The sequence below is a fragment of the Lampetra fluviatilis genome, chromosome 15 (genome assembly GCF_964198595.1).
Source record: "Lampetra fluviatilis chromosome 15, kcLamFluv1.1, whole genome shotgun sequence".
Classification (NCBI taxonomy): domain Eukaryota; kingdom Metazoa; phylum Chordata; class Hyperoartia; order Petromyzontiformes; family Petromyzontidae; genus Lampetra; species Lampetra fluviatilis.
Genome location: NC_136289.1, coordinates 1,691,264 through 1,718,659, shown reverse-complemented (window position 1 = coordinate 1,718,659; position 27,396 = coordinate 1,691,264). Strand labels below are relative to the sequence as shown.

Genomic DNA, 27,396 nt, shown 5'->3' with positions numbered 1-27,396 from the left:
CAAGACTCCGGGGTGATATCAGAGTGCTGTGTCAAAGTGATGTATCCAAGTCGAGGTGTATTGGCAAGTGTACACTTGGCGTTGATCCAACCTTGTGATAGACAAGTCTTTGGTTGTAAAATACACTCCAATTTCATGTCACCAATAGCTGGATAATGATTGAGCTGGGCAAGGGACGGTGATAATGGAAAAACTGATGCATTCGTCTTTAGTCCCCCCCTCCCCGTCCAATGGCAGGTGTTTTTTTCTGCAATATTTTGCTGTATTTTCTTGGATTTTCTGTTTGCACTTAGTCACATATTCACTTTAAGATGTTTTCTTGTTCATGTTTTTGTTTTTTGTTTGTTGCAGTTGCACCCGATTCAAGAGCCGAATGGCTCACAGGGCTATACCTAATAAATGCACTTGAACTTTAAGTTTGACATCTTACAAAGGACAAAGCAGATCATAGGAAAAAATAAGGATTGATTTTACCCTTTCTGGCAATAAAACAGGCAATAAAATGTTTAAACACCAAATATAAACTTTTTTTCAAGGAATCACGTCTGAAATAACCACACGTACTTGTGGTGAACATGCAAACAAAAACATGCTCTGATAATATACACCATGTCTTTGAAACTGATTGGTATACAACAGAGACAGCCTTCTTTAGGGCCTAGTCTTATCAGTGTTCGCCAAAAGGCGAACAGATAATAGAACTTTTCTTAACTATTTTCAAGCTTCACCAAGTTGAATCTATCTCAGTGTATACGTCGTCTGAATGACAATGTGATTCATTAGTTTTATAATGGCGAGTTTCCATTATGTAGGTGTGCTTTCTTAAACGTCATTGTGTGTAGAGATACCATTATGTGGGAAGTGTAAGCTGAAATGTTTGCTGTACAACAAATACAATTAACTAAATAATATAATGATATGGATGGTGAACTTCTTTCGCACCATAACGTAGCCAACCGTGCCATTTGTTATTGACCACCCTTCCTGTCATTGATGTTCATCTGATCAAATGGGACCAGCACAAAGCATTTGACTCACAGTCAGAGGAACATGAGTGCTATTCCCAATCGTGGATGTATTGAATCCATTACCCCCCTGGAGTCACTAAAAACGAACAATGCTTTATGGAACTAAGTCAACAGCAGTTTGCAATAAAACTGACTCCTGCCATGGAAATGAATAGTTTCCAACACAGTAGCTGTCGTAAGAGGGACTACAATTGAAATCCAAAGACGCATTGACTAAGTAGGAAACTTGTGAGGTAAACGATAAATAATTGTCACGATGCTGCTACCTTTCCCCTTGCACTGCTGTAATCTTCCTCGACCGCCCAAGCCTCGTGCTAATTCAATTATTTAACAGTTGTGAATGTCCAATTAATGGACATTTTGGACACTGTCCCCAGGTGGTTTGCTCGTTAGTTTAGATGTAGTTTCTTTTTTCACCAAAGTTCCTGTGCCCGATACCATTGCAATCATTGAAGATTTGGTTCAATAAGGATTGAATGCTGATGTACCGGCCCTGGTGAGACACTGCCTCACCAATACATACTTCACCTGGAATGGAACATTCAACAAACATACTGAAGGCACTCCAATGGGTTCTCCCTTATCTCTGGTTGTAGCCAACATTTTCATGGAAAAATTTTAAATCAGACGCCATCCAGGCATCCGCTCTACACCCATCCTTGTGGAAGAGGTACATGGCTGACACATTTTTCATCTGGCCACATGGTCGACTGGCTCAGAATCAATTCCTCAACTACATCAATTCCATACACCCAGCCATAAAATTCACCATGGTGGTAGAAAATTATGGCATGCTACCTTTCTTGGATATCTTAATAAAAAAAAGACCAGACGACTCAATGAGCGATTCTGTCTACAGGAAAATAACCCATACTGACACCTAAAACCTGATTCCCACTACCATCCATCTCAGAAGAATTCCCTCATCAAAACGCAACACCATAGAGCTCAATGTATTTCCGTCCATGAACACCTAACCAGTAAACGCAAACACATACACCAAGCTCTTAAGGTGAATGGATATTCTGACTACACAATCCGCAATGCCATCACCACAACCGTGAGGAAGGAACTATCTGAAGATCCAATCAAAACCATCACATTGCCATACATATGTAATGCGAGCAAGGACAGGGTGGGCGCGGACTCCGCGCCACTCGCACGGGCCGGGGTATTAAGGGAGGTGGAGCCTGGTCGTCGGGGTGAGTGGGGGCGGAGTCAGGGTCACGTGAGGAGGAGGAGTCAGGGTCACGTGAGGAGGAGGATATAGGGTGAGAACCGGAAGGGGATCGGCAGTCGAGAGAAAGTAAAGATAGAAGGAGCCACGCGGGGTGTTGGCGGAGGGTTGGCACGAATTGCCACGTGGTCGGATTCACGGCACCGTCGGCCAGCGGTGTACGTGGAGCAGCGGAGTGGCTGCAGAGTGTGCAGGAGCACACGGGGCAGCAGGGTGGCTGCAGAGTGTGCGGGAGCACACGGAGCAGCAGGGTGGCTGCAGAGTGTGCGGGGGACATGGGCAGCGGTGTGGCTGCAGAGAGAGCGGAGGACTCAGACGGCGTGCGGAGGGCACGCGATGGAAGAGGTGCGGGTCCGACCAGGGACATTGCGGGGTGCGAGACAAGAACCCAATAAAGGACAGACGGAGACCAACATCGCCTAAGAGTCCTTTATTACACATAGCAAGGGTAACCAAAAATATTTCCAAAATCATGAACAAACACAAGATTCAGGTCCGATTTAACACAGTACATAAAATTAGTGATCTGATCCCATCTGTGAAGGACAAGATTCCTGACATGCAATATCCCGGTGTCTACAAACTAAGCTGTATCTGCAGCAGCAGTTACATTGGGGAAACTTAGCGACATGTCTCGGACCGTGTTCGTGAACATAAGGCAGATTTGAAACACGGTAGGACCAATACTTCTGCTGTAGCTGATCATTATTTTAATTAGGCTGGCTTACACAAAATTGATTTCTCTAAAACGACGGTACTTTGCAAGCCTACTGGCTATCAACAAAGATTTGTTCATGAAGCCATCCACATATATAGACAGACACAATTTCAACTGAGAAGACAGTTATAAACTCAGCAATCATTGGAAAGATGTCATCAACCACTTTCGGTCAAGACTTGATATGTAATTTCTTGTCAACCTCCACCGTCAGCGGTGTGGATGTGTGGAGCGAGGTACAATGCCCCCCATCTCTACCCCCTCTCTCTCCCCCTAGCTCTGCCCCCCTCTCTCTACCTTTGTCTTCTCCTGAATTAGCATTAGCTGCCCCGCCCATGCTGCTGACACACTTGGACTGCGCAGCTCGACACTCAGGGCTGGCTCCACGGCTCTTGTGCCCTGCCCACTCACAGCTTAGAGGCTTGCCCCCCCTTTTCTCTCCGCCTGATGACGACCGCTTGTGTTGTGATCGAAACGTCTTGAGTTTTTGTTTAATTATTTTTAATTTTGTTGTTTTCTATCTACGTGACTTTACCGAAAGAACCAATGAATATTTGCTAATGCAGGTCATCGTGTGCCCGTATCTGAAATTTTTTACTTAATTAATTTGGGATATTTTTAGATTTTCCCACCATAATTGGTGCACAGCCTCACAGCCAAAAGAATCCACCCAGAGCTTAACAACAACAAAAAGACATGTGTAGTGTCGTAGGTATCTTATTCCTTCTGCTCAAGGCTTGTGTGTGTGTGTGGCATGCGTCGCACACACACTCAGTCGGAGACGAGGTAGTCGCAGGAGGCACTGTCCTCCCATTTTATTTTCGTTTCATGCCACCAACTCCGGCCCCGTCTCTCTCATGACCACGCTGCCATACGACCCCTGTCAGCGTTGCACCGACGTTATCGACCAGGACAGCCAACTACTGTCTGGCCGCACAATGATCGGGCGAAGGCAGCGGCGACGAGGGCGATGACGACATCGACGACGAGACGAGTCCAATCCCAGAACCGGCAGCCATGAGCTCTCGCTCACCACTGCTAATATTCCCCTCGGCACGGCTTGTCTCCACCCTAGCCAGGCCTCCCTTCTCGAACCCACCAGAGGGGTCCAGGGGCTTCCAGGTGAGGTCTGTCATGACCTTTGCCCCAGTTCCTCCGCCCTGCCGGCACACCCGCGGATATGCTCAACAGCGTGTGCTCTAAGTGCCCACCTGCAGTTGCAGCTGCTGTACGACAGTCAGCGCTATGTCACTACACATGTAAATGCTCGTACTGTACTGTAAATAAAACATAGGATTCGAGACCAAAAGCCATAACAAGAGATACATTACTTTTTTTGCACACCACTCGCGATTGATTGTGCTGCGTTTGTTGCTTTCCACGAAAAGTCAGTCAGACAATGCAACCACTTTGGCAATCACGGCGAGGGATCCTCTTCATCCACCTCCTTTGAGCTCACCGAATCCCGTGTATTGTGCACAAGAGTGTGTGTGTGCGTGCACAGAGTAATCTAAGCCTCGATAACAACCTCTACTTGGTATGGCCAGGTGGCTCAAGAAGGCTAATGCTTTGCCATTAAGGTCCTGGGTGCAAATCGCAGACGATTAACCGAGTTTTCAGCTGGTCTTTTTGTCCAGTCATAAATGACTGCACACAAAAACAAACCACGCTATTACTTTTAATATTTCATCTCATACAACATAGTATCATTGACATACGACACAAACTTCATGGAGAATATCAGATGCACGACATTATGTGCACAAGAGGCAATGTCATCAGAAAATCTGAAGTGGTTAATATATTCTTTATTAATGTTAATCCATTTATCAAATCCATTGTTGCTAAATATCTTCGTATGTCGCTGAGAATAACTTTTGTGAAAGCACATCTCTGCCCCAGCAGACCCACCTCTCTATCTGACCCCCCCCTCTCTATTTAAGGCCTCGACACAGGCATTTGGTCTCTGTGTGTCTATGTTGTGTGTCTCTCTCTGTGTGTCTCTGTGTTGTCTCTCTCTGCTAGTGTGTGTGTCTGTCTGTGTGTCTCCGTGTCTGTGCTTTGTCTATCTCTCAAATTTAGTTCTACCTGATGACGGTTGCTTGTATTGCAATCGGAACGTCGTACTCTATTATGTTATTTATTTTATTTCTACGTGACTTTACCAAAAGAACCAAAGAGTAATTCCTGCAGTCACGAAAGCTTCAAATCAAGTTCGAGTGCAGTTTGTGAAAGGTGCCTTCATGGACTGTCCACTGGTAACCGCCAGAACGCCTCTTATACTGGTATGAACCTCCTGGTTCCACCAGCCCACAGGGGATTATTGTGTCCGTCCGTCGTGCATCGAAAAAATGGAGGGGTGGGGCTGGGTGGAGAGGGGAGGGTGGGGAGGGGCTGGGTGGGGAGGGGAAGGTGGGGAGGGGCTGGGTGGGGAGGGTGGGGCTAGGTGGGGAGGGTGGGGCTAGGTGGGGAGGGGCTGGGTGGGGAGGGGCTGGGTGGGGAGTGGCTGGATGGGGAGGGTGGGGAGGGGCTGGATGGGGGGTGGGAGGGGTGGGGCTGGATGGGGAGGGGCTGGTCACCCCGTGGTGCCCTTATAAAACTCAACGTTTAACCTACTCACGCCGGCTTGTGCCCGCCCTCACAGTCGGGCATATTTGCGGAATACACCACGCCGCTGTTGACCCTGACCATTGACCGAGCAACCCAACATTCCTACCAGCTCCCTCCGCAGGAATGTGTTTTGTTGTTCTCAAGATAAAACAGTCCTGCGCGTTTGTCAAGTAATAATAATTTACACTTATAAAGCGTGCTTCACTAGAAGTCGCAAGGCGCTGCATAGAGCTAAAAGCAAGTAAGTAAATAACTCACGCAATTCTAAAACCTAAGAAAGCACGCAGGCTCATGATTTAACCACAGATACACCCCCCCACTCCCAAAACACAACCAAATTAATCCGGATAAAAGGCCTTTAAGAAAAAATCATTCTTAAGACGGGATTTAAATAAACCGAGGGACTCAGAGCAGATCGAACATTTGATGGAAGTAAATTCCACAGCTTGGGGACCACACAAGAAAAGCCCCCCGGGGTCACTCATTGAACGGAAGTGCGACCTCCGCACACACAAGAGTAGCCCACATGCAGACGAGTGAAGAACTCGCGTTGGGGCATACGGGTGGAAGAGGTCACGGGTGGAAGATGCATTGTTGATGGCCTTGTAGGTCATAAGAAGGATATTGAACTCCACTCGAAATCTTATCGTAAACCAATGGAGAGACTCAATTACTGGGGCAATGTGCTCAACAACTGGTGTTCGAGTAAGAATGATGGCAGCTGCATTCTGCACGTGCTGGAGGCAGTATGACAGCTTGAGAGAGATGCCAGCTAAACAGTGCAAGAGTAACCAGAGTTGCCAAATTTTTGTACCACTAGGGGTTTGCAATGTGTTTTGCGCAATCCATCCGGGCGGTGCTATGGCCCAGCGGTAGCGCGTTCGCCCCTCGTAGCAGAGGTTCACGGTTCGATTCCAGTAAACCGCCTTGATTAATACCGCAGTGCATTTTAACTACGCACACATACTGATTATCAGTGGAGGTGAAAGATCCCGTATTGCCATTCACGAGAGTAGGCCATTGTGTGCTACCCGCGTAAACAAATTTAACTGAATATGGAACCTTTTAAAATAAATACATTTGAAGGTAAATTAATCAATGGATAGATGCGTAGCGATCACTGCAGCCGACTACAATGTATTTGTAAGTTTCATCTTGAAAAGGAGTCACGAGGCTCAGTGAGGCTGTCAAAAGTGAACAAATATAATCGTAAAATATGTGTGCAATCTGAAGCAGGCTCTCTAAATTTCTCAGCTTGGCCTGAATGCCTTTGCTTTTTAAGCCTCCTGTGTAAACACGTCATTATTGATTTTGGCCAATGGTCTAAAAAGCAATGCCATTCATGAAAGCATTAGGCAGCCATAGGCGCTATCATAAACACAATACAGCAAGTGCACCTCGGGAAAAAAATGAATAACATCGTGTAACTTCATGGCAACTTCATCAGAAACAAAACGTTTCTTAGAATACGATATTGATTTTACTTGTTTCAGAGCACACAATTATATTCGTTGGGATTACACAGAGAGAGCGATACGTGTGAAAGATTACCTGAAAAGGGGAGTACATTCAGGAACTGATGTTATAAAAACAGCATTTTATGAATTTATTGCACTTTGATTTTGCATGCACTTGCCGTGATTTCATTTTTGATGATACGATACGTTACTTACTAACTGTTACTATTTAATTTTACCAGGTACGGCCCACTGAGCTATATCGTTCTTTTTCAGAAGCGACCTGCTGACTAAAAATGATAGCTCAACGAAGTGGCTTATCATGTGGAGATTTATACCCGGTCAGAGACTCTATAAACGCATGTTTCTAAATGTGGAGGAGGAAACCGGAGGACATGATAAAATATCCACGCCACCGTGGGGCGAACATGCAATCTCCAAATATACGGGCGTCAGGGTATATTATCGAACCCACGACCTCCTAAATACCAGGCAAGGTAGTTAACTTCCCACGATGTAAGTCTCCCTTAACTTTCTATATTTTTCACGTTTTTATCAACTTGCTTTGTGATTTTATTTACTTCAAATGTGAATAAAAAATGTCTTAGAGTTCTTAAACTTCAGTTCACTCAACATAAGCTTGCTCAAAGTCTTAATATTCTTATTATAATCATTGCGTCAAACAGACTCTGATAATATATGCATTGTCTTTGAAACTGATTGGCCTACACCAGAGATAGCCTTCTTCATGAACTAGTCTCACCAGTGTCAAACCAGAAAATAACGCCAAAAAGCGAACAATGCAAAAACAATGCAAGCATCAGAAACACTTATAGCTCAGGTCGACAATACATATATTATATTATCAGAGCATGTGTGTTTGCATGTTTTGCCACAAGTATGTGTGTAATGCAGACTTGATGCATTGCAAAAGGTATATATGTGGTGTTTGAACATCTTAACATTCGTTTTATTGCCAGAAAGGGTTAAATATATTATTTTCTTTTCACCATCAACACGTTTTTTCGTTCTCAGCATAGTAAATCGGCAGCTCGTGTCTGTTTGACTGCTGGATGATACGCACGCTCAGCACACAGAAGGCATAGGATGTAGTCATTGCTTGTGAATGACAATGGGAGAGCCAAGCAGTGTGCAAGGTGGCCAATGCTGAGCAGAATTTCAATGCAAAGTCAACAGCCCGGAGTAAAGTAAACACAACATATGCAATCACACCAATAGGCATCGATTGCCTTACACTAATACAGCAACATACTCTTTCAAGGTATGCTACTAAAATGAATAAATGAAACATCACAAACTGAAAGTGTCAATATTATGAAAATGTAAGTTGTGATTTTTTTCAGACACGTGGATATTTATCATCAATAGGTAGTTCTTATCATTGGGTATTCTAATCATCAATGGGTATTATCAATATTTATTATCATTAAGTCAATTGCCGTCAATTGAAAGTGATGTTATTGCTCAATTTAGAATTGAGCCAGTGCTCATCTCCTGTTTAGAAGCCTAAGACAGTGCTACTAATTCCATATTCCTATGGCGGGGGTCAGCATATCCAACATGATAACCATTATACTCTTTGTTTTATTTTCGGTAAAGTCACGTAGGTGAAAACAAAATAAAATTAAAATAAAACAACTAACTTGTGATTTAATGTAGTTGTATTATTTTGATTTTATTTAGTTTTCACCTACGTGACTTTACCGAAAAAAACAAAGAGTATAGATCCTTGCAGTCACGAAAACTTCAAATCTAGAAAAAATGATAACCACTGTTAGTTATCCTATAGATGGACTTGGACAAACCACAATTTCACTAGCCCCTTTGTGCTGTGAAAGGTCCTTTATGAGCGCCATCAGGGTACGAAAATAAATCGTTCACGATTCATCGTGTTACGTTAAGCGAAATATATACAATGAGAATATGATTTTAAAACGTGTTTCATCACCTGTGTAATGGGTTCAACTGAGTCGCAGACATAGACTTGGAGGCAACACATTTATTCAACTCCGACACACGGGGTAACTTCCCCTTAACAGAATAACAACCTGTGGTGGTGACCACCAGGCTAACTACACTAGTTACAACGTAACTGCTACTATGGACCGGGACCAACAGCTTGGGTCTGGGTCCACGTGTTGGAGATTCGTTGAACGGAGAACGTAGATGCAGGGTTTATTCCAGGATGAACAACAACCCTGGTCCCTCTCGGGACCCGGCTTATATTCTCTGCGGCGCGGCTGGCTCCGCCCTTGGCCACGACCACCTTCCAGAATCCTCGGGAAGGATCCGGGTCCCAATCACGTGACCACCCCTAGCCCTCTCTGGGGCCCCTTTGTAGACTTAACTAGTCACGTGTCCTCCCATGTTCACCAGAGTGCCATGGCCTTTAGTAACCTCATTCCTACGGATGGCACTCCCACACCCTATCCTGTAGGGCCCGCACTGCACGCCAAGCGTGGTGCCATCAAGCGCTATCAATCAGCACTCACCGGGCCCCTCTAGGGCCGGTACTACACCCACACCATTGTGATATCCGCGATGTCGTTACACCATATGTCATGCCACTCTAAGACTGGTACTGCACGTTGACATCTCGCGATGTCACTACACCTGCAAGCGAGAGAAGCCAAAATTCTGAACACGTACTAAACAAAGCGTACAATCAGATGCGTGTGTGTGTACTTTTTTTAACAAGCGGAATGACCAGCTTCCATTGAAAAGAGACACTCCATCTCGATTTGCTTTAATCTGGTCGCATCAGATGTTCTAAATTGTCAGACTGTAGCAAAGTTAGAGCACACCTCCATTTCTTTTTATAGACTGACATTGTCACGAATTCACCATTAAGAGGATTCCTGATGCTGAATTTGTAAAACAAATGTAATAATCATCCACCATATTTTACATATACATGCAGTGACTTTGTTCATTCCACTGCTGGCCGAGGGCCTCTTCAATCGGTGTGGGTCACGGGGGTTATTTTACTATACTTCACTACGCTGGCCAGTGCAGATTTGTGATGGTATGGCTGCGGGAAAGGTGACGAGAGTTCTAGAGGAGAAAGATCTCCCACTGAGAAAAAGTTGACATCGATAGAACACCTTGATTGCCAGAGGGGAAAGTGCGTGGGGTTGGAGTATAGTTGGATTTGAAGGGAGGGGGACTGGCAGGAGCGATATTTGGAGGATGTGAAAACTGCGAAGGAAATTGTGACAATTATAACCTGAAACAATTTTTTTATGTTACCAGGTAAGGACCACTGAGCTATGTAGCTCTTTTTCAGATGCGACCTGGCAACAAATGAAGCTCAACAAAGTGGCTTATCGCGTGGAGATTTATAGCAACCAAATACTCTAAGCACATGTTTCTAAATGTAGAGGGAAACCCCACGGGGAGAACATGCAAACTCTAAATATCCAGGCGCCAGGGTCAGGATCGAACCCTTCGACCTCCTGCATACCATGCGAGGTAGTTAACATCTCGTCACCGTAACAACAGTGACGAGATGTTAGGAGTTTAACCAAGACACCCATCCTGTCGTCCACTATTCCCCCAGGCATTATAGGCGTGGGCAGGTTTATGATTGACAGCTGAGTACAAACAAAACACCAGCTGAGCGAGGTTGCGTACAATGTGGGCAGTGCCGTGATTGCACACCCTGAACTTTCACAGACTTTGGTCGAGATGTTGATGTTCGGGCCAGCGCAACACGCTGTTGTACAATACAAAAAAAATATGACAGCATTTGAGAGGGGGAAAAAATAACGATACAATTACCACGGGGCTGGTTACAAATGCAGCATGCGTACCCTGTCGGTGTTACAACATCACATGCTCGCTTTGCCCAAAGCTGTATCAAATAACTTGAACTCTCAGAGAAACCCACATTTATGGAGATTTGGAGAGGAAAGAGCAGCATGAGAAAAAATTGCGCTGAGCATCGACCTTTCGCAAACGCAGCAGATCACGTGATCAACACCAGCATTTTCCGCTTTGACTTTGCCGCAAGTTCAAATGTCAACAATAATAATTCCGCCGTCGTTACAAGTCAAGCACAACTGATTTTATCCCGCGTGCCATAGCGCATGACTATCAATAACCACCGTGTCATATGCAATGTTAAACCAAACAGTGCACAAAACACTGACATTTTTCAATCAAAAAGTTGGATATTCTGTTGAAATGTATAATCCGATTTTTTTATGTAATAAAAAATTTGCAATATGTTTAAACTGATGTAATTTTTAGTATGTCAATAATATCATTGGGACAGGTCTACCCATGGGAGAACTCTGCTGATATGCAATATACTGTTGTTACATTTCATTGCCTATTGAGTCTCAATAACAATTCTCAGGAGGCTCCTACTTTTAGACAAAAGGGAAATTATTTCCAATATGCTTGTACGTAAGAGGAAACCAAGCAACCTAGAGAGTTCGGAATGCACTCTCTGTCTCATGACATCATGCCAAGAGCACAATTGATAATTAACTTGGAGAAAAATACTCGAAAATATTTATTCAAATGTTCTGTTTGCAATTATAACAGGACAAGGTCAAGGACAAAACTCATTGGACCAGTCTTAATTTTTAGAACTTTCGTGACTGCAGGAACTATTATTTGTTTCTTTCGGTTAAGTCACGTCTAAAGATAAAATAATAAATTAAATTAAATAATAGAATACGACGTCTCTGTGGTGTGGCCTTAAATAGACAGAGGAGGGCGGACGCAGAGAGAGGGAGAGACGACCACCTCTCTCTGTTACCTGTGTTGCTCTCTCTATGTATCTTGGTGATATCTGTCTGCTAATATGTCTGTCTATAGTTTTCTGGTTAGATTTTATGTCGCTATTTCATTATACCTGATGATGATTGCTTGTGTTGCAATCGAAACGTCGTATTCTATTATTTAATTTAATTTATTATTTTATCTTTAGACGTGACTTAACCGAAAGAAACAAATAATAATTCCTGCAGTCACGAAAGTTCTAAAAATTAAGATTGAATCACTTCTACGGGGAAGTTTTAAACTTATCTTCTGTTTTCTCTCTCTCTCTGACTACTTGCTCTCTCTCTGCCTGTGTCCTCTCTTTGGAATGTTCACACTTAAATTCTAACTTAGCAATCTTTGAAATACGTAATCAACCAGGCTATGCGTTAATTGTGTGTTGACCGACCCTCTGTGTTGTATTACATTACATTTCGATATTTTACTAGGTTATTTAATTTTAGTGTGTCCTTCTCCTGATTTTCAGGCTTGCTTGCCGTGTCATCGCACTTGCAGCACCACGTTTTGTTGTCCACTCATTGATATGCTAATTTTTTCTCTAACCCCCCTCCCTCTCTCTGCGTCCGCCCTCCTCTGTCTATTTAAGGCCACCCCACAGAGACGACCACCTCTCTCTGTTACCTGTGTTGCTCTCTCTATGTATCTTGGTGATATCTGTCTGCTAATATGTCTGTCTATAGTTTTCTGGTTAGATTTTATGTCGCTATTTCATTATACCTGATGATGATTGCTTGTGTTGCAATCGAAACGTCGTATTCTATCATTGGACCAGGCCGAGGAACCAATCTGTCATCGACTCTTACATAATGTAGGACCTTCATAATCAGACCATGATTCATTATCAGCAGCAGCTGACATTGTCTATCCCTGCAGTCACGAAAGCTTTTAATCGAAATTTAACCGCCTCTACGGGGAGGGATTCCACATAACTTTGAGATCCTTCAACAAGCTCCGTAATAAGAAGGCTCAGCTAATCGAGTCTCTCACCTTTCTGAAGAGATGCCGCGACTCTAAGGTAATACCAAACGCATTTACACTAACATCTGCTGCTGTAACTTCTTCTAATGCTAAACGAATTCTGTCTAGAACTAGCTTAGCTCTTATCTCAGAGAAATTCAGACTTACGCGCACCGATCTATATCAGTTAGACAAGACACTCTATAAATCACACTTATCTTTGAGTGCAACAATGTTCACATCGGATTGGAACATGTAGACAAAATGACTGCCTCTTCAGTTGCCGCTATGTCGACCAAATGTAAGGACAACTTGATTTCCAAATTCAACCGCCTCTCAAACAAGAGACCGGACCCACACATTGAAAAGCTAGACGTTAACAAAGTCGTAATTAATCGCAGTAACAGTTCTATTTCTGAAGGTCTGAAATCCGTTTTAGCTAAAGGACTAAACTTTGCAGTCACACCTAGACACATACCAGTTAATGATATAATTGCCCGAGTAGATGTAGCTCTCAAGGGCCTGAGTCACATCGCTGCAGACGTAGCAAGATCTGAAATCTCTACAACCCTCAAAAACGCTAAGATGCCAGCTAGCAACATCAGCAAAGATGAGCGTTTTGAATTAGCTCAATTAAAAAAGAGGGATCACATTGTCATCCTCTCAGCCGACAAAGGCAATGCCACTGTCATCATGGACAACATAGAATACAACAACAAAATTCAAGAACTACTCAACGATGGCAGCTATACAAAAATAAAAAGAGACCCCACCAACAGCCTCGTCACTAAAACCAACAAAATCATTTCTGATTCAACCGCATTAATTGATCAGACCAAACAGTTCTCGTTGAAACCTTCTGCAGCCAGGCCACCATGATTATACGGCTTTCCCAATATACATAAAGAAGATACACCTTTTCGTCCCATTGTCTCTACTATCAACGCCCCCACCTACAAACTGGCTCGTTTTTTGTCTGAAATTCTACGGCCTTTCACTGGAAAAACCACCTCTGCGGTACTAAACTCTACTGACCTGGTATCGACAATCAAGGGGATTTCCCTGTCCCCAGACGACCTGCTTGTCAGCTTTGATGTGGTTTCCTTATTCACCAAAGTTCCTGTACCTGACACCATCGCAATCATTGAAGACTTGGTTCATCAAGGACTGAATACTGGGGTACCCCCCCCTGGTGAGACACTGCTTAACCCATACATACTTCACCTGGAATGGAACTTTCTACAAGCAAACTGAGGGCACCCCAATGGGCTCCCCCCTATATCCGGTTGTAGCCAACGTTTTCATGGAGAAATTTGAGACTGACGCCATCCAGACTGCCACTCTACGCCCGACCTTATGGAAGAAGTACATAGATGACACTTTTGTCATCTGGCCACATGGCCGGCCTACTCTAGACCAATTTCTCGACCACATCAATTCCATACACCCAGCCATCAGATTCACCATGGAAGTCGAAAAAGATGGCAAGCTACCCTTTTTGGATGTCCTAATTATAAGGAGACCTGATGGTTCAATGAGCCACTCTGTCTACAGGAAAGCCACCCATACGGATGCTTACCTAAAACCGGATTCCAACCACCATCCATCCCAGAAAAATTCCCTCATCAAGACTCTATACCAGGGGTCCTCAAACTTTTTAAACAGGGGGCCAGTTCACTGTCCCTCAGACCGTTGGAGGGCCGGACTATAGTTAAAAAAAAACTATGAACAAATTCCTATGCACACTGCATATATCTTATTTTGAAGTGAAGAAACAAAACGGGAACAAATACTATATTTAAAATGAAGAACAAGTAAAGTTAAATCAACAAACTTGCCAGTATTTCAATGGGAACTATGGGCCTGCTTTTGGCTAATGAGATGGTCAATGTCCGGTTCCATATTTGTCACTGCTAGTCGTAACAAGTGATGCAAGTGTGCATCCGTTAGTCTAGATCTGGTTGGAGATTTCAAATGTTTCATTCTGGAAAAAGTGTGTTCACAGACATAAGCGCTGCCAAATATGGTTGCCATTTTGAGTGCATGGTTCCTGAGATGAAGATATGTCTCAGAGGGGAGAAATGCATAGAAATTATGAAGGCTGCTTGACTTGAATGCGTCTTTCAGAGAGTCACAATTCTGCAGTTCAGCCAGTTCCATTTGGTAAATTGTATCCACATTTTCAATGTCAATAGAAAATGGGTTACGGAAAAGCTGTATGTCCTGTTCATGGAGATGAAGCTCTTTAAATCTAAATTGGAACTCCTTTTGCAATTTTTCCAGTGAATCCACACATGTTTTGTTTGGGAATGCAACCAATGGTTTTTCCGCTAACAGATTTTGAGTTGTGGGGAGATGGCAGAAGTTTTCCTCCTTCACTTGTTTGACGAGGAGGCCTAATTTTACTTCAAATGCTTTGACATGTGATTGCATATCACAGATGAGCTTCCCCTTTCCTTGAAGTTGCACATTGAAACTGTTGAGTAGCTCTGTTACATTTGTCAGAAAGGCAAGGTGCCATTTCCATTCTGCATCATTGAGCTCTGGTACTTCTTTGTTTTTTGAAAACAGAAAAGCTGTAATCTGTGGAAGTAAGTCATAGAAACGTTTCAAAACTCTCCCTCGACTCAGCCAACGGACTTCTGTGTGGTACAAAACATCTTCATAGTCAACATTTAGCTCAGACAGAAATTCCTGAAATTGTCTGTGGTTTAGTGCATGAGCTCTAATGAAGTTAACAGAGTCCCACTTCAGTGATTTACTACACAGCGCTTGTTGGTGGATGAGGCAGTGTATGGCTATTGGATGAGAATGGTTATGTTTGTCCATCTCTTGGTTAATGCGAGCAATTACTCCTTTCTTAGACCCCACCATGCTAGGAGCACCATCAGTTGTCACACTGGCTAGTTTAGCCCAGTTCAGCTCCAAACCATTCACAGTTTGGCAAACCTTTTCATAGATATCCTCTCCTGTAGTTGTTCCTTTGATGCTTTGCAGTGCAGCAAGCTCTTCTGTGACTTTGAAATAGTCATTCGTCCCACGAATAAAAATTAGAAGTTGTGCAGAATCACGAACATCATTGCTTTCGTCGAGTGCCAAGGAAAAATAGGAAAGTTTTTTTGTGGAGTTTTGCAAATGCTGATGGAAATTGTCTCCCATTTCTTCAATCCTCCGTGTAATTGTAGGTCCTGAAAGACTCACTGTACTAAATAAATCGGCCTTCTCTGGACACATCTCTTTGGCAACAGAAAGAAGGCATTCTTTAACAAATTCTCTCTCAACGAATGGTCTGCCAGTGCACACTATTAGCTTGGCAACTTGAAAACTTGCTCGCAGTGATGAAATATTTAGCTGCTTCTGCTTCACAAAAGTATTTTGCTGAGTTGTTAATGTATTTTTCAGTTTTAATATTTTATCTTTTCTCACTTCTCCGACCAAACAATCATATTTATCTTTATGTTGAGTTTCATAGTGTCGACGTAAATTGTATTCTTTGAACACAGACACTATATTCTGGCATATCAGACACACAACTCTTTCCTTGTACTGCATGAAAAAGTAATCATAAGTCCACTGTTTTTTGAATATCCTACACTGAGTAAATTTTTCTCTTTCTTGACATCATTGTTTCCTAGGGAGTCAAAATTGCTATTAGTAAAATACCAATATATATACAGCGCTACAAAAACAATATACCAGCAATAACTTTGCCCACACAGAGACATACAGACTGCACTGCCCATCAATGCAGTCTGATTGGGGGAACTCTGCTTTTACCCCAGGCTCACACTGGTGCGGGTGCCATTAAAAAGTGAATTACACCTGCAGTTTTTTTCACAGATCGCAGCCCAATGAGTGCTCACCAGCGCAGTCCAATTAGTGCTCACCAGCGCAGCCCAATTAGTGCTCACAAGCGCAGCCCAATTAATGACCATGGGCCGGATAAATGCCCTCGGTGGGCCGCATGTGGCCCGCGGGCCGTAGTTTGAGGACCCCTGCTCTATACCATAGAGCCCAATGCATATCCGACCAGGAACACATTGCCAGTGAACTCAAACACGTACGCCAAGCTCTTCAGGCTATTGGTTACTCCGACTACACAATCCGCAAAGCCATCACTCCAACCATCATGAAGGATCCTGTTGAGGAGCCTTTCAAGACCATCGCCTTACCCTACATTGCTGGGGTCACTTAAAAGATCTCCAAAATCCTGATAAAACACAAGATCCAGGTCCGATTCAACACAGTACATAAAATTGGTGATCTGGTCCCGTCTGTAAAAGATGTGGTTCCAGACATACAGTACCCTGGCGTCTACAAACTAAGTTGCCTCTGTGATAGCAGTTACAACGGAGAAACCAAACGACATGTCTCTGACCGCATCCGTGAACATAAAGCAGACTTGAAACACGGTAGGACAAACACCTCAGCCGTGGCAGATCACTGTTACAATTCAGTGGGCTCACATGATATTGACTTCTCCAAGACAGAGGTTTCTCTGCAAGCCATCTGGCTACCATGAGAGATTCGTTCATGAGGTTATCCACATATACAAACACAGAGACAATGTCAACCGAGAAGATGGATTCTGGCTTAGCAATCATTGGAAGGACGTAATAAACCATTTCGGATCTTAACTGATTGTGGTCACGTTTACGGTGACTTTCAGTCCGCGTTCCACTCACTGGCATTGTATTCTCCGCAGGGAATGGATTCTTTGCTCCGCTGCAAGTTTCCTTCACTACTCTCCCATTGACATATTTCGTTGCTTCCTCTTAGTATCTTTCACACAACGGTCAATGGTACAGTGTATAATAGCAAATAGTATAAAATTCATATGCTTAATACAATGTACAACGTAATATATAGTATCGTAATTGTATAGTGAATATACAGCAGTGTGATATACATTAGGGTAGGTAGAATAATACATAGTGTAATATTGCAATGTATAAGGTATAGGTGGTTTATAGCAATACAGTATGTAATTTAATGTTGGGTTTGTCTATGGCAGTATATAGTACGGTGTAGACTCGTGTTATGTAAGAGAATAAAGTTTAGATGGAAGCATATTATATTTTTTACGACGTAGAATTGTAATGTATTACTTACTGTTAGTAACTCAGCTTATTGTAGAGTATATTTAGTATACTGATGATACTATGTAGTTTATACTTTAGTTGTTTACGTGGTGGTTTTAGTTACTGCAGCTACATACTATTAACACTCCTTCCCTTTATTAATGCTACCCCTATCCCCTCCCTTTCATGCTGCTAATCCTGCATAATGCACGGGCGTAAGTAGTACTAATCACATACCTCCATTTCCCATACCCCCTCCCTTTGATGCTGCTAATCCTGCATAATGCACGGGCATAAGTAGTACTAATCACATACCTGCATTTCCCATAAATATGCTGAATTCCTCTTGATATGCAAATTCTTTTGTCAAGGCGCCCTTTCCCCCCCTTCCAACCCAGCTTAAATGTATGCTCCAAGCATGGTGCTGTTTCATTCAGACGCTGTCGCCTCGACAGACCTGGTTTTCACCTGAGGACGGCAGCTTGCATTGTGGCCGAAACGTCGTGAGAATAATTTTATTATGTTTTATTTTGATTATTTTATTACTTCCCTTCTACGTGACTTTACTGAAAGAACCAAGAAGATGTCTATCCACTGTTGGATGAAAGTTTCCCCACATCCTGTTATTGTTTACCAGCGTCAACGTTTTATAAATCAAGTGTCATTATGTTGTAAACGATGTTTTTGTATCCTAATTTAGTTTTCTGTTTTGTTCCATTTGTTGTGCGCAGTTAATTACTGTATTTAGTGTTCGGTGTTTGCTATTTTTTTTGTTATTATCATCATCCACTGCTGAAGAAAGCCTCCAAAAGCTGTTGTCATCTCTCAATTTGAATCCATCATCTCGGTTGAAGTTATGTCTATGCTTGTATATCTAGATGGCTTCATGGAGAAATTACTGGAATGATGTAATTAACCAAGTTAAACTTTAGCTGCCGTGTAGTTTACTGCTAGACAGCTAGTTCAGATTAAATTTTATAAACGTATCCATACTCCCAGTCTGTTACCCCACATTACCACACGTTGTTTTTAGCCTGCACATTTCAGTTTGAACTCTATGCGTTACTAATTTACCCGGCAGCATAACAAAAGGCGGCTTATCTACTTCCACCATCTACATTACAAAGTCTCAGTTTGAACTCCAATCGTTGCTCGGGGTACACAACGCTACCTCCCATCCCACACCCCGCCCCCACACTCACCATGCCCCTTCGCCCCATCCCCTCGCGACTATATAGTTACTCGTCACAGCCACCTCTGAGACACACTTAAGCGGTGTGCTTCCGCTAAGTTGTCCTGAACTGTGAACACCACACTCGTGGAAGCACTGAAACACTTCACAAGGAACGTTGAACTTAGATGCTAACATAAACAATGTTGTCATCAGTGGCTTAAAGGATCATGCACGAATATGCCGCTGCCTACCATTCTCACAGCCCTCAACCCTCAGATGTTCTCCGTGCTTTCCATTCCCATCACGGAGGTCTCAAACGCTACACGAACCCGCTATTATTGATAATTGCACCTTCTAAATTTTTTCGTCCTCTAAGTTGTGCTCCCTGATCATTCTGCACTGATGACTTCCCCTGTTCCAGTGAGCTTCTCTTCCTCCTGCGATTATTTTTTTAACTAATGGTTCTTTACCATATTCCCTATCACGCCTGCCCCGTATATCTCCCTTATCGTCCCTCTCACCCGACATCGAGCTCGTTGAACGTCTTGAGATATAATTCAAATGTAGACATTTTAAATTCCAAGCTGTATTGTAAAAATGTCCGGTACAAAAGTTCACGACTCTCGTCCTACAGTGATATGCTGGATCTGAGAGCACGACATTATAATATCCGTTTTGAATGTTCCTCTTCAAAATCTAATCTTGATTTTTTTTTTTAAACCTGGCATCGCATAGAGCAGGTCTGTGGATAGGGCAGCCGTCATCCTGAACCCAATAACCCGCTGGCAGGGCCTGTAGGTGGCACCACATCAAGCACAGGAGTTTTTTTTCGATTTGTTCAAATGTAGTTTTATTCCCCCACGAGCAAATCATTCCCCCATGCATTCTGGTTTACTCCTGCACGCAAATATGCTGAATAAGAAATTGACCTGATATTTTATGCGGGACCCTCATGAAAGATTATTTTGTGTAAAGTGATTGCAACGGTCATCATTCCCAATGCCATTGAAGAGACAACATCTCATCGTTGCTTCCTTTTGGCGATATCTCACAGTGGTTGCACAGTTGACACGTTACCTCCAATAGCTGCTGGTACTCTATCCACCATCTGGCTTCAGGTCTTCCTCCCCTTAGTCACCAACCTCTGCGTGCCATTCCGATGCCCGTATTGGGAACCAGCCATCCATAATCCTGCACATGTCTCACTCACTCCAACCCGTAACTTGCTGATCAGCTGATATTGGACGTCTGTGAAAAAGAGCTTCATAGCTCATCAGATTTCTCCTGCAGTCTAAATATAGATTTTGATTCTGAACCTCCCCTCTGTGCAAACAATTACAATACTTTCTGGCCAATACTTTTATAAACGTTAAAATCTCTCACAATATTCACCAATTAAAAGCCTAAAATCCTGCACATTGCAGCTATACTTAAAATCCAGATGCTCTGTCGAAGTTACTTGGTTATAATCGAGCTCTCTGAACTGCACAATGCCACACAATACACCTACCTCGCTAATATCGCAAAACTAAAGATGACTCCTCCACCCTTCCAAACCGATTCACTATCATCGTTGTAAAAACAAAAAAGTGATGTCCTGCTCAAATGCGCATTGAGGAAATGCTGCCCTCATGTGTAAAGTGCTGAGTCAGTGATGGGAATTCCGTGTTGCTGTGGTAGTCTATCCGCAGGACAAACCGCGGTTGACTTTCCCACAAGATGGTTGGTATTTTATCGACCCCAGAAGGATGATGGACTGAATCAACCCCCGACAAGGGAATTGAACTTGCAAGTTTCCGATCGTGAGAGGCTCTCCCGCTGAACCTGCTATCACCATAATCCTGAGTGTTAATGACAACACACTCCTTATTTATCAGTGCTGACAATTATGCAATCAGGAGCCCAGCAGCACTATCAAGGCTGGTGTCGTAAAAGTGGGCAGTATAAAGCAAGATTAAAACAAATTGAACCGCAGGACGCCTCTGCAGTGGAGAAACTCCGGCCAGAGGTGAAGCAAGATGGCAAAAGTTGCTCTACCCTCTGAATGCATGACGAAATAGATGGTGCCCGTGAGCCAGAAATCAGCCACGGCAGTGGGAGGGGCTTACGTGACCCACAGTAGCAGGTCATTGGTTTGGTTCCAACACAAACACAAAGGGGGTTTGGGTACGGAAGCCTTATACAGTACTCTTTGGTTCTTTCGGTAAAGTCACGTATAAAGATAAAATAATAAATTAAATAATAACATACGACGTTTCGATTGCAACACAAGCAATCATCATCAGGTATAAATGAAATAGCAACACAAAATCTAACCAGAAAACTATAGACAGAGATATAAGCAGACAGATATCACCAAGATACATAGAGAGAGAGTAACACAGGCACAGAGAGGGAGATTGACTCTGTGGCGAGGCCTTAAATAGACAGAGGGGGGAGGAGGCAGAGAGCGTTGGAGGGGTTAGAGAAAAAATTAACATGTCAATGAATACGAAGAACGTCTGGTAAAGTACGATTACGTATTTCAAAGATTGCTAAGTTAGAATTTAAGTGTGAAAATTCCAAAGAAAGACAAAACATAAAAACAAGAGGAACGGAGACACACAGATAGAGCAGAACATAAGAATGACAAAAAAACGAGTGGAGACAGAAAAAATACACTAAATACACAGGCAGAGAGAATTTTCACACTTAAATTCTAACTTAGCAATCTTTGAAATACGTAATCGACCAGGCTATGCGTTAATTGTGTGTTGACCGACTCTCTGTGTTGTATTACATAACATTTCGATATTTTGCTAGGTTATTTAATTTAGTGTGTTCTTTCTCCCTCTCTCCTAATGGTCAAGCTTGCGTACTTTACCAGGCGTTCGTCGTATTCATTGACATGTAAATGTTTTCTCTAACCCCTCCAACTCTCTCTGCCTCCTCCCCCCTCTGTCTATTTAAGGCCTCGCCACAGAGTCAATCTCCCTCTCTGTGCCTGTGTTACTCTCTCTCTATGTATCTTGGTGATATCTGTCTGCTTATATGTCTGTCTATAGTTTTCTGGTTAGATTTTGTGTTGCTATTTCATTTATACCTGATGATGATTGCTTGTGTTGCAATCGAAACGTCGTATGTTATTATTTAATTTATTATTTTATCTTTATACGTGACTTTACCGAAAGAACCAAAGAGTAATTCCTGCAGTCACGAAAGCTCCAAATTCACCTTATACAGTAGTCATGCATGTGGATTGTGTGGTTGTGAGGTGTCTGTGTTTGAGTGGATGGTGGTGTGCACGTTGTTGGAAATGCAAAATGTGGCGTCACTAGGGGGGTACGGACCGCACAGGGTGACACCATCAGCGGGGGTGACGCCAAAATTACTGTCTATACAATTTTTGCGCAGTGTTTCAGCAGGAATGTATTATTTTTCATTTTAAAAAATATCCCCGTAGTTATAACAACAAAAACATGTTTCGTAAGCCCAGCTTACATGTACTATGCACATTTACCTACAAGGCTAAAACTCTATGCTAATTTACTTTTTGCACCTTCTAATGCGCTCTGGTCAAAGCAGTCATTGTTACCAATTACAATGACGTTTCGAGTCACATGGTTTCGTCTGCACGCGCTGTTGTATTCGTTGCTGCTCGTGTTTTTATCGTCGTTGATTTTGTCAAATTTGTTGGTGTTTTAGCTACAATATTGTGGTAATTATTATGTGTGAACCTATATCAAAAACTTTTTTGAGAATGAAGTAGTAATTAAAGGAAAAGGAGAAAAATCTAAAAAGGCTTCCGCTCCGTTACTAATAATGTTGTGACTAATGATGCTATAATATATGGTCTGATACGGGAGGAGGTCGTTGGGGGTGACACCATAAGTTACCGCACTGGGTGACGCCACTGGTCACAAGCACTCCATTACATCACAAGCCCCACGAGCAAACACTCCTCTACCACAACACTCCGTCACGATCCCCAACATTTCTTTCCAAAAACACAAACGTCGTTGCGTTTTTGTTGTCCACACGACTCTTAGACCACACGCATTATAAAGACACGATGTGCCGCACATTTACAACACATTACTACTCTTCAAAATAACATAACATTTACAACAACAATGGACTTCTTCAAACTCCCAATAGTACTTACACCATCCACTTAACACAGACAGATACCTGTTTAAAACGTAATATGCTTACGCAAACAATATCCATGAAAGGTTTTTTTGCTGGGTTAGATCGCGTAAATATAAATGCGTCATTAAGCTCGCTACCACCCGACACAACCAATTAGTAAGGTTTGTCACGTAAACAGAACATGCCAATTTGTTACTAGTTCAGCACACTGGTATGTTGGAGAGTCAACCCACAACGTTTACAATTCGAGTACGACGTTTCGCCGGTAACCTCAAAATTAGACAATACACATCACGCTATTTTAAGACCCGAGACAATGACTGTGAGTCTTCTAAATACCTCCCCTCAGCCTCCAGACGCCCACTCACTGCCCCCCTCAGACACAATCCACATTCATGACTACGCGACTTCCTAGCTCAAGCCCCCATTTGTGTTTGCGTTGGAACCAAACCAATGACCTTCTGTGGATCACGCGAGATTCTCCCACTGCCGTGGCTGATAACTCGCCCACGGGCACCATCTACTTCGCCGTACATTCAGAGCGTCTCAGCTCCTCACGAAGGACAGATAAGCTTCGCGTTCGGCCACTGTCAGAAACGCCGGCATTTCCCACTGTCAGAGGCGTCTCGCAGTGCAATTTTCATCTCGTTTCTCCACCGCGTCTTAATGCGTTTTCTCGCTATCGAGTAGCTATGGAAGACTTGCGTAGGCTATGGGAGGGGACACGGAACGAAGCTTTTCCCAGAACCCCGAGGTTTCCGAAACTTTGAATGCGAGTGCCCAGTGATTCTCATGCGCCGCACAAAAGAACCACGTAGATTTAATCTGCTGCTAGCATGCCGCTCTGCAATTGTGTAATCCTTGCTCTTGCAGTGGGTGGTAAGGATCGCCGTGTCAACAGAAATCTCTCGGCACCCTACCAGAGCTCTGCTCCCTTGCTGCATGATGATCATGGGTTAATGTAAGAGCAGCGCTTGGAGGTCACATGTCGGCTGTAAAAAAACATTGTGGGATCGAGCTGCAGGAAACAATGTTGCGATGTGTATTGTCGCGGTGGCCTGATGTGGGGGCACCAGGGTGATGAGATGTTAACTACCTTGCCTGGTATACAGCGGGTCGAGGGTTCGATCCCGACCCTGCCGCATACATTTTTGGAGTTTGCACGTTCTCCCCGTGGTCCTCCGTTTTTTCCTCCACATTTCGAATCGACATGCGTTCAAAGTATGTTCCTGCTATAAATTTCCGCACGATAAGCCACTTTGTTGAGCTATCATTTATGGCCAGATCGCTTCTGAAAAGAAGCTTATATCGCTCAGTGGGCCTTACCTGGTGAAATTAACATAGTAAAACAGTATAGTATTCAATGGCAACGGGCATAATGACCTTTGCAAAAATGCTAGTCAAATATTGACATTTAGTCCTGTGCGCTGCATTAAACGTGAATGCTTAGTGCACACTGCTCTCTAATAATTGCATCTTTGCGTCTTGCAGGAGCATAGAGATATTCACGGCACTGGCCACAAGCAAACCCCACAAAAGATTTGGGCTCCTATCTGCTCAATGGGCCCGGATTCATGAAAAAAAATAGGTGTATCAAAAATCATCTCAAATCGAAATAAACATATCAGGATAATTAACTTTTTTTTTAAACCAATTAATCTCTCTCACTACTATCTTATCTGCATCTTCTTCTCATTTCAATACATTTCTATTTTGTCCACATTTCACTGGTTTATCTCGTCTATATATATATTCTGTCACCTCAATGGGATGTTATACATTCAATGAGGGGAGCTAACAAAATAACCCCCAATAAAATCTGCTTTAGGGCCCTACAATGCGCCACACCAGCTCTGTCTACACAGCTGTGTGGCCAGGAGCCTTATTGCCGAGTTGATGAGGAATTTTCTTGAGGAATGGATGCCCGAGCTCTTCCTCAAGGAGGCCAAAGAATGATTGCATTTGTAATTTAATGATTAGTTAGGCACCGGTGCTTCTTACATAGGCGAGCCTCGTCAAGCCTACAACACTCAGCGTGGTCTTGCTAGGGGACATTAAGCGCAATCATTATTTCGGGGCTTTGTGCACCGTCCTGCAAATGATTTGCGAGCATCTGTCTTGGCATCGTCACCAAGATGTCGTAGAAAATGATATTCGAATATAAATATGTTCCTACCCAGTTCGAGTTCATCTGTGTGTTTAATCCAAGTATTTACTGGACATCTGTGAAAAAGAAATGTATAGCTCACCAGGCTCCACCCAGTATAGATCTATTAATAAATATTGTTGTAGTCGGAGTAGCAGTAGTAAAGTTACTACAGAATACACATTGCGGAATACACTGTTGATGAAATGGAGATATACTGAATGGTTCATTCTGTGAATTGTAGATTAATTAGGCTTTTCTCAAATAAAATGATATGTAAAATTAAATAATATGCATTAAGTTGTGCGTATGACCACAAAATATAACACGCTGGAATGGTTTTGCAATTTAGCCACCTCAAATCCCAGATGAGGAGCAACCCAAGTCTTTAGCATTTACAAATGTCTTGCATAAACAATCACATTATTTTAATTATTACGCATCTTTTCAATAAGTGATCCATTTTATTTGGTTCTTTCGGTAAAGTCACGCAGATAAAAAAAATAAAGTGAATAAAAATATCACGTTTCGATCGCAACACGGTCCTGATGACCGCTTGTGTTGCGATCGATACGTCGTGATATTTGTATTTACTTTATTTATTTTTTCTATCTACATGACTTTACCGAAAGAACCAAAGAATATGAATTCCTGCAGTCACGAAAGTTTTAAGTCTAAATTTAAGTGATACATTCTCTGGCTCGTAAATGCTTGTTTAAAGGCTGTTAATACGCAACATATGTTTAATTATTCTGGATATTCTACTGTAGAATGTGGCGGGGTCGTTTTTTTTTTCAAACTATAAAGCCCATGTGGAAATTTGTTGTAAATCATAAAAAGAGCCGACATGCAAAAAACGATTTTAAATAGTTGCAGATATAATGCAGAATTTACTTTAACATATAGATCTAACAGTTATATTGTTTGGTTAGAAAAAAATGTCATAGAAATATAAAAAGCGTGACATTTGGTTTCAAAAGAGTGACACTGTAATGGGAATCTCAAGCAGTGTGTGTGATTGAAGCCGTTATTCATAACGTGAGCACATTTTGAACGAGATGCGAATCTTACCTTGAGCGGGTTGCTCTGTTAAATGGACATCCACTCATGTCGACGTTTGGTAGGAAATGGCCTCGTTCTCTTCTTTCGACACTTAAAAGACACCCAATAGCTCCCGTGTGGGGGATGCCACCCAGAATTTATTTGAAATCTGCAAACCTCGCCCACTGTGGGATTGGCTCGGTGAGTCTACATGTGCTGTCCTATGGGAGGGCCGGCTACACAGCCACTGCCCTTAGCCCGAAAGCAAACAGCTGGGGGGTTGGTTGTCTGTGACAGCATGGGGTTTGTGGGCGACAAGCTTGGCATGAGCGACAGTGTCTGGGTATCTTACAAGTGCATGCGCATAGGACAGAGGTGGCACACTGCACTGCACTGCAAACCCAGGCAACCGAGTTCGATTCCCACTCAACCCAACATCAGTGGCAATTATCTGAACCAGTTCTCAGCCTCCCCTTAGTTTTACTCAGCCTCAAATGAGTACCTGGTGCAGTGTATAAACTTCGTCACTGGGGAAACAAAGGTGGGCCAGGTATAATTCTGGTCCCACCGCGTCATCGTTCACCGTGACGGTCTTCATAGGTCTCAAATTACGTTCCACCAGATGGACCGGGCAGTATAACTGTGGACATCATCGAAGAAACGAAATGTTTCCATAAAATCCCTCAATCTTGGAATGATACGTCAAAATGTATTCCATGCGAAAACCTTCCCGTGCTCCACAATGCTGGTCATTCAGTGTGGTTTGTTGGCAATGGGAAGTGGTAGTGCTACGGTTAACGCGCTGCACTATGAACCCCGGTGACCCGAGTTCGATTGCCACTCACGGCCAACAACAGTTACGATTGTCTGAATCGGTCCTGGGCCCCCTCGAACGACTCAGCCTCAAATGAATACCTGCTGCGGTGTATAACCGTCGCTACTCGGGAGACTAAAGCGGCCGGGCGTGGTGCTAGCCACTTTCTCTTGCGCCGTGCCCGCCTTCA

General features: G+C 43.1%; 1 protein-coding gene across 1 annotated transcript in view; it reads right to left on the bottom strand.

Annotated features, from left to right (window-relative positions):
• The window catches only part of TDO2 (tryptophan 2,3-dioxygenase), a 151,312-nt gene extending 124,808 nt beyond the window's left edge, over positions 1-26,504 (bottom strand). Inside the window, exon 1 of the mRNA XM_078862861.1 lies at positions 26,423-26,504. Coding sequence (XP_078718987.1) covers positions 26,423-26,460 — 38 coding nt within the window. The 5' untranslated portion in view covers positions 26,461-26,504. The remainder of the gene's footprint in view (positions 1-26,422) is intronic.
• Positions 26,505-27,396: the final 892 nt, after the last annotated feature.